Source organism: Triplophysa rosa, linkage group LG24 (genome assembly GCF_024868665.1).
Source record: "Triplophysa rosa linkage group LG24, Trosa_1v2, whole genome shotgun sequence".
Taxonomy (NCBI): domain Eukaryota; kingdom Metazoa; phylum Chordata; class Actinopteri; order Cypriniformes; family Nemacheilidae; genus Triplophysa; species Triplophysa rosa.
In genome coordinates, this window is record NC_079913.1 from 6,585,227 (window position 1) to 6,595,983 (window position 10,757).

Consider the following 10,757-nt stretch of genomic DNA (forward strand, 5'->3'; position numbering starts at 1 on the left):
ATGCATAAAGTCCATAAAATATCAATAGAGTTTACATTCAATGTGTTTCTTATGTGTATAATAGACAAAATCGGCTGCTTTTAATATAACTCCAACCACTGCTATTCAGAACGTGTGCATTGTTTTGTGTGAGCGTGTCGGACCTCTGCACACTTTGCAACAGCGGTCTGAAAGTGTGATCCGCTCCGACTCGGGACAGTTGAGCTCTGGACAGGACATGATTTCAACTCTTCGCATGCTTCTTTCCTGCAATCCAAAAAACGTGTTAATTCAATTCAACTTGTAAATCAAACACATCCTTCATGTGATCCGAACCCATAAACATCGGACCCTGACTTACCCTGCATTCGAACAGCAGACAGTTTCCCTCAGAGTCGTGGATGCTTTTACGATCGCCCTCCACGTACACTCTTCCCCTGAACAGACATACGGCTAAAAAGGACACATTTAAACAGACAAAGCACCAAAAATGAGCAAAGAACAAAACACTCAAATAATTGAGTTCCAGAAAGACTGTTGTGAGGGGGGTGGAGATTCAAATGGAAAGAAGCCGTAAGGCATCGATCAGATCAGCATGTTAGATAAAATCCAGCGGAGCGGAGTGTTAAATACAGCCCTGGTCATCAGTCAAACTGCTATTAGCTCCTGCACATTAGCCCTGTTCGCTCAAACACAACATGCTGCACACCGGCCTTGAATTATTTATGATCCCAGGGAAAGCGTGTGACTGTTTGTGGGTGAGCGTGTTGACATTCACATTTGTGGCAGCGGTTACCAAGCAACACAGGGATGTGGTCAGTTTGTCATCAAGACTGCAGCATGATTATGTGAAAGATTTTGGTCTGAGGACTGATTGTGGGCACAGAATCAAGACGATGGAGTTATATGGTAGAAAATGTGAGACGCAGCGATAGAGGGATGAGCGGGAGAAAGTTGTTAAATATATGCATGTCTACAGATGCCTGGCCTCATTCTGTGTGTTTGTGTATACTCACGCTGGCACTCTTTACAGCACGCTCCAGGCATGTAGATAGGAGCTGTGTCAGGGGGGCACTGAGGTGGTGGGCAGAAAATACTCTCACACTCAACTGTGCCATTCTGCAGGTGAAACACAGACACACCATTATGGCAAATGTAAATATATAGTCAAAATTGAATAAGTGTTGACAGAAACTGTTTTACAGGTTCACACTGAAAGTGATTAAATCTGTTGTTGTGGGTGCCTAAGATATTCAGACATATTTTCAAAGAACTTTGCAGTATACTGTAAGCAAAATGTTGTCGGATTATGTTTAAACCTAAAAATTTTAACTAAAAACAGGGTCAGAGAAATTACACTATATTCTCTACAACACAATACTTAAAGGGATAGTTTTAAGGATCATTGGTAAACAAACAACATTGGATCTTATTGACTTCTATTGTATGGACACAAAACCACTGAGACATTATTCAAAATATCTTCTTTCGTGTTGCAGATATGAAAAATACTGTACAGGTTTCGAATGACATCAGAGTAATAAATGATGACGTAATTTATATTTTTAATATCTTTATGTAGTTATGTAACTCATTTATTAAAAGTATTTTGTTTTAAATACATTTAGAATTTTCACGGGACAACAAGACAAAACAATCCTGTTTATGATTTTAACTCCTAAAGGTATAGTTGCATTATTCCATCACAGCTTATCTACATAAAGCTCAACGCTCGGGAATTACTGCTGTCGCTCATGTCACCTCATATCACAGCCATCTTTGAACATGAATGACTATCGGTCGCCTTGTCATTAATTCACAACGGGTGTAAACGCCACTCAAGACTAGATTTCAGACTGACATCTCCCACAACGAAACAATCCTCATTTAAATTCTCCCTGTCAAAAATGCGCTTACCGAGCATGTACAGTTTCTGCATCCGTCTATCCAGGCGTCATCCTCCCTGTATATCTCTCCATTCAGGTTGCAGGTCCTCTCACAGTAACAGCCATCCAGGTACTTCATCTTCTCTTCTGCGAGTGCCAACTACAGCACAATGAAGACATGAGAGAGCAGAGTTTCAGACTGAATGATAAATGAATGTAGAAAGAGGCAACAGAATACATGAAGAGAAAGCAAAAAATATATGCTAGAATGCAGGATAAACCCCATTAAGTACGGAACAAGGCCATAACATACATTTTAAAAATGACTGAAGCGAAGCGTTTATCCAACACTTTAAAAATAAATAAATAAATAACTGGTTGAATTTCCTTCTGATGAATTTTTGTTGACAGTTCTATCACACAGTGGTAAAAATAGGCTTAAACACACTCTATGACTAAACCATAAACTGTACTTAAATATACCATGCATAAAGACTAAACTAAATAATTAAATCAAATAAATGTCAGTTAAATAAACATATGTGTTCAAACAGAAGATGTCCATAAGCCAACTGAACTTCAACTAAAATAACATACAAAACATCAAAAACACAAAAACTCAAATATCAAATATAAACACTAACAAGTCTACAATTTAAAAGACAAACCAAATGCCTTTAAATTTGACATTTACTGCTATGCTAAAACACTCTATAGGGTCCAATGCGTATGGGATCGGATCACATGAAGGATGCGGTGTTAGATTTACAGGTTGAATCGAATCGAACATATTCATGTAGTGCAGCTCTAAATGGGTTAAGTAAACATCTGTTTTACACATATAAATTACACAAAATGCAGGAATTACGTTAAAAGAAGCAGCGAAAATCAATGCTTTGAAACTACAGTTCAGATAGGCTACACCAAACTCACCTTGTTTGATGTTTTAGCCAAAATATCTTGAAGCTCCATAATCTTCTGAACCAAGCCATGGAAATCATTGCACGTGGGACATGCTGCAAAAGAAGTTCACATACAGTAATGCCATTAAGAGGAGGTAAAAAAATGATAGTCAAGAGCGTGAAACTTACTGCGGTTGAGATCTGGACACTGGACAATGTATCCGTGAGGCAAGACCACCAGCTGAACATCCTGCATCACACCCTAAAAAACAGAGGAGGAGGAATGTCAGTACGAAAGATAAACAGGAACTCAGTTAGAGAGTAATAAATATCCACAGGCAGTCTAAATGAGCTTTATCATAGCTGACACTTTACTTCTGGCTGCCAGTATTTATCATGGTAACTGATGAAAAGTTATACAGGAGTTCTGCAAGAATGATGGGTTTCGTTTTAATTCAAGGGAGGTTTACAGGTTTTATTTTCTGAAGTACAATAATGTGCTTTACCCTGAAGAACCCGTGGGCGTCGTTTCTTTGACCGAGCCTGATGTTTGTTCCTCTGGGAAAGTCCATAGATGGCATCTCCACAATCCTTTCATAAATTCTGATAACAGAGCACAAACGGAAATTACACCAACACATCACAAAGCATCAAAACCATCTCTGCAAGTCATTTTTCTCAAGCCATTCACCTGTTGCAGTCAATATGGAGCACCAACTGGGTGGCACTGAATGCCAAAGAGACTTTGTGCCAGTGTCCATCTGCTAGACTGTAGGGGAAAACCTCTCTCTGCTGCCGCTGGTCTGAACTTTGGAAGTAGAGACGGATCTCATTGCGCAGACCGCTGCTCTCTAGCTCCAGAAACCTGCGGAGACACCCCAGAAAATGGGGTGAAATTTACTGGGTAAATTTAATTGCAATAAATGTCTGTTTAACTTTTAATGTTTACATTTTATGTAATGTTAATTGGTATAAATGTTTTAATCTTTTTTAGACATTTAATAGTCTTTAATTTTAATAACAAGATAAGATGTCAAAAATGGCTAACTTCATAGGAAAATGGTAAATGAAACATCTCACGTAATATTCAAAGACCAGCAATAATATGCTTATACTGTATAAACATTATGATATTTTCATAGTTCAGTTCATACTTTAACTTACATAGTATAATTCTTGCTAAAGATAAAAGTGACCTACATTTTTTCAAGTTTTAAGACCCTGGAGTATTTTGTACCCTCGTCTTAGAAAATGCCACATACAATAATTTAAGAAAACAATCATGAACCAGTTGCTTTAGTTAAGTCATTGAAACCTAAGAACTCTATAAAACAACTGCTACCATAATGTATTTTTGGAGTACTAACATTCCCACAGCCAAGACATTAGGTTAAGCTGCCAAAGAGTTGTTATTAAATTCTGAAATGTGCTAAAGCAGCAGGGAATAAGGAAGCTCAGGGAAATGTGTGACTTCTGAATGAACGTGAAGAGGAGCAGTGATCCATGAATCTGTTGGCCCAGACGCTGTGTCTTGACCTTAAAGAGGTGAAAGAATCAATACAGTCTGTGTTTAGAAAATGTCAGTGGACACCCCCAATCAGAAATGTTACAGGCAGGACAGCAGATTATGGGGACTCTCAAAGGCACACGTCAACAGTAGATATGAATAAAATATGCACAATATATATGCATGGATGCCTGTGGCCCAAGATGCTTGGATAGGCTCCAGCCCTCCAGTGACCCTGCGGAGGACAAGCAGGTTTGGAGAATGGATATGCATGGATAGTAAGCTATATACTGTAGAACCACATATGATATGTCTTGAATGGATCGTATAAATGTTACAAATATTAATAGCTAATCAACAGTTGGTGCTATTTACTTGGACTAATGGATTCCCATCCATTAGTCTGCATCTCTTGATGCATTTCATTAAGCTCTGGTTTTAGATTCAGCAATACCTCTGTTCTCCATAGTGGATAGACAGCAGCACTCCCGAGCTGAATTTCTCCTGTTTGATGGTCAGCAGTAAAGTAAACTCGGTTCTTCCTCTCAACTTCTGAAGAATCCTTTCGGCTCCCTTAATGGAAGCTTTCGCATTTCTTAATGAGCCTGATGGAAGGAAGAGCAAAATATGACTATCAATGTCACAGTTTGAACATAAAAGTGGCTTATTTGAGTTATGATGTGTGAATCCATGACGCAAGGACACTGTCAATTAGTTTACTGAAAAATATGCCCTAATAATTTCTGAATCAACCAACAGACTCACCCATCACATTTAAAAACAGAAACTGTTTTCTTTACACAAATTCGTATTTATAGAAGGCACATTTCAATTTGCTACATGACCTCAATATTTACTGTATTCACGTTGTGTCAGTGATAGTTCACCCAAAATGAAAATTCGATCATCATTTACTCACCCTCTTTTAAACCTGCGTGACTTTCTTTTTACTGCAGAACACAAAAGAAGATATTTTGAAAAATGTTGGTAACCGAACAATGACAGCACCCATTCACTTGCATTGGTTTTGTGTCCATACAACAGAAGTGAATAGATGCTGCCGCTGTTTGGTTACCAACATTCTTCAAAATATCTTCTTTTGTGTTTTTCAGGAGACAGAACGCAGAAAATATTTTAATTGTCCCAAATGATGGTTAAACAGTAGCATTATAACAATTTATCCACATGGACTAGTACATGATGCAATGCGGTGACAACAACAACGTTGCATGTTCGCCTCCACAAAAACACACCTTAAGTCCTATGTTACGTGTGAGGGCGAGATGAATCACCCTGCAATAAAAATTCCTTGCATCTATAAATGCGCCAATAATTAAAATTCAAGATAGAGATAACAGCTTAACAGATATCAGCTTAACTGGCCCCGGGTGAAAAACATCACCTGGCTAATGAACTGGTGGTATTTTGAGATTCAGACCTTTCATAAAAATTAATATGCTGTACTTTTATATAGTTCAGTGCATTTTTATGAGAGTCGGAATGGATGGAGAAATAAGAGGAAAAACTTTGAAGAGGCGCTTTAGGAGAGCTGATGCGCTTGCGGTGTGCAGGAAGTTGGCTGTCTCCTAAGGGCTTGAAAATCAGTACTGTCAAAACATAAGAATCATCTGGGTCTGGCACTCCTGTGCTCACACATACGGTAAGACATACACACGCACATTCGAGAAAACCATTGAGCGCTAATGTTCTTTAGCTATTGTCAGGTAAACCACAGGGGAGTTGTAAGATGTGGCAGCGAGCCTATTGTACGCCAGGAAGGAGGCGGAGTTTCATAGCCTTCATTAATCAAATGCAAGGTACGACAGAGAGCTGAACATAACCCAGGTAACCTCTGCCATCCGCGGAGAAAACACCACCGCCCCTTTGATCTGGAACATTCCAGGACAGCACATAAATATCAGCATTAAAATCCTTTGGGAAATCAGCAGGAAAACCTCTCCGGTTAATTCCCGCTGAATTGACATCTCCTCTCTGATGTGTTTTCCCTCTACTCCATATGTCATTAAGGGATATGTGTTAATGTGCTGTATATCAAAGGCTAGAAGTTGATAACGGCTGATGGCTGTCGACGTCGAAATTACGCTGAAGTAACAGTAATTTGTTTTTGGTCATAGATAAAGATTAGCAAGATAAATGCACAACATTTAAAGATGAATTAGAAAATGTTTCATACCAAAAGCAATTGAAGGTGTACTGTGTAATTTTGTGCTATTAGTGCCATCAAATGGAATTGGAAAATTCTCTTTTTAAAAATAGGTTTCCAAAACACTCCCACTGTCTTCGATTCTTCAACAAACAGGTAGTACCGCCCCCCGTCACGTCATTGGGTAAAGGTCCAACGTGTCATTTTTTGGAGGATTTATTGACAGAATTGCAATATAATATACATAACTATGTCTTCAGAGGTGTATAAAGACCTTACATAATGAAGTGTCATGGTTTTTTTTTACCTTAGAGCTGGACCTTTAAGCCAAAACTGCAATATGTTGCAAAGCTCAAACAAATAAGCTATTGCGTTTATGGTTTAGTTTTAACTGCACATTAATCCGGAGAAGGCAGAGAGAAAACATTATAATGCTGAAGCAATTACGCATAACAACTTTATACTTACGAGCATGCCAACTACTATTACCTATTTTCGAACTTTGTGTAAATACAAAAAGGCTACTTTATCCATTTCTGAGAACTGCTATAATTTTCAGGCCAGTATTCCCCTGCTTTAAATCTGTAATCTAACATCCTAAATTATCCAACACAACAGCCAGGTACGCCCCAAGAGAACCCATAACTCCAATAACCAATAAATGAGAATTGGGCTCCTGGGGGCCAAATAAACACAGCATGATGGTAATGACACTGGATTACTCTGAGAAAGTTTCGATTAAACCTTAAAAGTAAGGTGCAGGTTTTTATAAAGGGTGTATTCATGCCACATGAGCACATGAAAGAAACACTTAAATTGTTTATAAGCCAGGCTACTCATGATGCAAGCACTTAAAAACGCTTCCTAACATCATTGAAGCATACCTTAATGAAAATTTCAACCATAAAAAAAATTAATTTACAACTCATGAATTATTCACGGGCCATTATAATGACAAAATGAACAAGTGTCTTATCTTAATTGCATTAATCAGGAAACACAGGTCTACTATTGGGCTAAAGGTATGGTGGAGTGATATAGACCGTTTCATCAGACGCGTATGCGTCTGACCCCCAATTAACTTCCGGTTTGTGTTTGGCTAGTGTCTAATAATATAACTATTTGTATTTTATTTTATTTATGTTAATATTAATTTGTATTGTTATTTTACTGTATAATAATTGTATTGAATAAACGATTTGTTGAATTTTGTTGTATGTTCATTTTATTAAATAAACAATTTGTTGAATGGGTCCTGTAGTTCGGTCACATTTAAACAAACCGTATGGTACATTGACATCTAGCAGTTGAGCTTGGTATCAGAGTCTAATCCGATATAGCCAATCCGATTCCCTCTTGGTAGACAGTGGGCGTGCTATCTGAGCCTAAGACTTGCAATAATGTAAAAATGACTGTACAGTCATCACACTGCAGAGACAGTGTTGAGACATGGAACCTCAGATGGGGAATGTAGGATGAGTGACGTAAATGTCTGGTCCAGACAGCCTCAGTGCACGGGAGAAACATTTAGCTGGTATCCCTCTTGGCTGCTGCACGCTCAGATAGCTGATGAATGAGCAGGAATCTGATCCTGGCACTTTAAAAGACCCAGTCAGCACCAGATCTGATGGAAGAGGACAAATCGGGCCAAACTTCTCTCTATATTGTGTATTGCCTCTGCTTTGCTTCATCTATTTGTTTATTAAAGTAGCCCATCCCAAAAATCCTGCGATTCAAAATGCTCTAAGAATTTCTGTAGAAATCCTTACCAAATTCAGCATACAGGTTATTGGAACAGTAAAATGTTTGATATTTTTTGTCATTTCCCGGTGAACCTTTAATTCTGTTTTTAGTGAAGCACAGTCACATTTAGACTCGCAGATGCACAAATTTGTTTAATCGAATTCCACAGTCAAGCTAAAATGGATCTGTTGTGTCTTTGGCCTTGAATTATTTGTAACCTCTCTCTACTCCTTTCTCCTCCCCCCTCCTTTCTATAAAGCACTGTGAAGATGTCATCGTCGGACATTGAGAGGTTTCTCATCTGCATTCTGCACATTTATGACCTTGTATTGAAGCCCGTCTCTTAGATCCCAACTCCGCAATCCCACTGGCATTATCACCGATCAATGCCGTGGAGGTGGCACCCGCCCCAAATTAAAACAGGACTGTTGCATCCGCTGCTTATCAAATGCTCCTGTTAACACCAGCAGTGTCAGATTACCCATGTACCCATTTATCTTCTGCAGCATTTTTTTACGTCTATATGGTTGCACACACACATACAACACTATTGAATGTATATGATGGCATTCCCTCATGCAGAACTGCAATATCTCAAAACCGTTCAAACTGCGGAGCATAAGCGATGACACTAAAATGCCTGCTTACAGTAAACCCAGAGCGTTACCGCACACGTAAAAGCGCCATTATAAATCCCAGGATTAGTTACAGTGTAGTACTCGAATAACAGATCACTAAAAGGCTGGTGGTTTAATCCAAAGGTGCAGAAAGCAGAGAATGACCATCGCCATTGTGCCCTTGAGCGAGGCACTTAACCACAAATGGGGGCTGTCAATCTGAATGATAAACAACCCACAAATCAGCAAGGAGGCAGCCCGAGTTATAGACAGATCTGCTGAACATGTCCTCCAAATGCAAAGAAAAGAAGTAAACAACAGAATAAATTGGATAATAGAATAGAATAGAGAAAATGCTTTCAAACACAAATAAGATCTTGTTTATCAGAACATATGATAAACAAGTCATAAACACCATCTTCCTGGCATTCAAAGCGGAGCCAGATGTTATTCCCTTGCCTATTCACTGTCTTCATTAACTGCATCTACTCAATGGGATGACAATTCTTTGATGGGAAAGAATTTGCCGCTCAACACAGGGGCATTTTTACTCCTGGGATTGATGCTTCACTGTTGGGTTGATCCATTTTTCATGAGAGATTAAGTAGGATCTGGAATTATGCCGTTCTAAACCAGCTGTCCGCCTTGCTGCTTGGCTGTTATCACTTGCCAGATGTTTACAATGCACTCCAATTTTTCTAAATTGATGAGGCTGAAAGTGAGTGCTGCCCACTGGAAAACTGCTCTCATGTCAGTTCACTCGGATCAGAAAACCAAAGCAAAGAACCACAATCATCCTAGTTTGAAAAAGTTTTTCAATGTCACTCAGTCCTACCTTCAAACAGATAAGCTCGGCTCTCATTGTGGAAACCCTCGACTTGGGAAACTCCAGCACTTGACCTCAATCCATCAAACTCCTGGAAGACATCCACATGTAATGCTGGGTCAACCCCGAAACCTGAAAATAAGGAATGTAAACATGAGAACCAACTATTTCTGATAAAATAAATAAATAAAAACATAATTTCACCGTACAGCAATGAAAACAAGTGGATCACATTATGGTAGAATATTCTGAAATAAAAACCTATAAATGGCACTTTACGTATTGTTTACATTAAATATATACAAAACACGTGACTATAACTAATTACTATGCAAGCCCAATCAAATTATTACGCATACATAATCTGCATTAAAACAAGTTACTTTAAACAAGTTTATGTGTAAAAATGTATATTCGATATTCACGTATGTAAATGCATCGATGAACAGTGCACATGTAAAGTGTCACTATTAAGAAAACATCAAGTACTCATTTCCATGTTGATGTTGACTGCTTACATTTATGGACACCTGACAAATACTGTTCTTACCATGCAAAACTCCGACGGTGCAAAACGCTAAACAAAGTTGAAATAATCCCATTGTGGAGGAGAAGAAAGAGAAACGCCTATTCCAACATTATGATGCTGCCGGAGACTGAGCGAGGTGCGCGTCAGTGATACACCTTCACGAAACGCATCATCATATCTTTATTTACACTTGCGAAAACTTCAGCAAATGGGGACTGAGATAGAAGACAAGACTAAAAACTCCATGTGGTAGACAAATTCTGCTTGTGAAGATCGCGGTGTCCTCTTGTGAAGAAGCTGTCAGTGGGAGAGAAGCAGGTGCGTCCGTCCTCCGTTTCGGCCAGATAGAGTGTGAGCGCACGCACCTGCATGATGTCAATCCTGCCGCCTGCTGGTAATCGGGTGTACATTCTTTTTTTAATATAACATCTAAAGTTTAGAAAACTGTAAAAACGTAGTTTTTTTCATAGGAGATTTGTAGTGGTTAGGGATGAAAGGTCCAGTTACAATAATGTTTACAGAAAAGCCACTCTAATTGGTCAAATATTGTTTTGGAACATTTTAATCAAATTCCCATATAAATTCCCATGTGAAACCAAAGGTA

The 10,757-nt window shown here is 38.7% G+C and overlaps 1 protein-coding gene across 1 annotated transcript in view; it reads right to left on the reverse strand.

Annotated features, from left to right (window-relative positions):
• nell2b (neural EGFL like 2b) overlaps positions 1-10,517 on the reverse strand; it is a 30,736-nt gene extending 20,219 nt beyond the window's left edge. The window contains exons 1-11 of the mRNA XM_057324182.1: positions 10,175-10,517; positions 9,634-9,756; positions 4,729-4,879; positions 3,459-3,632; positions 3,274-3,370; positions 2,957-3,029; positions 2,799-2,881; positions 1,897-2,025; positions 996-1,098; positions 341-432; positions 144-246 (exon numbers count right to left, since the gene is read on the reverse strand). Of these exons, the coding sequence (XP_057180165.1) occupies positions 144-246; positions 341-432; positions 996-1,098; positions 1,897-2,025; positions 2,799-2,881; positions 2,957-3,029; positions 3,274-3,370; positions 3,459-3,632; positions 4,729-4,879; positions 9,634-9,756; positions 10,175-10,226 (1,180 nt within the window). The 5' untranslated portion in view covers positions 10,227-10,517. The remainder of the gene's footprint in view (positions 1-143; positions 247-340; positions 433-995; positions 1,099-1,896; positions 2,026-2,798; positions 2,882-2,956; positions 3,030-3,273; positions 3,371-3,458; positions 3,633-4,728; positions 4,880-9,633; positions 9,757-10,174) is intronic.
• Positions 10,518-10,757: the final 240 nt, after the last annotated feature.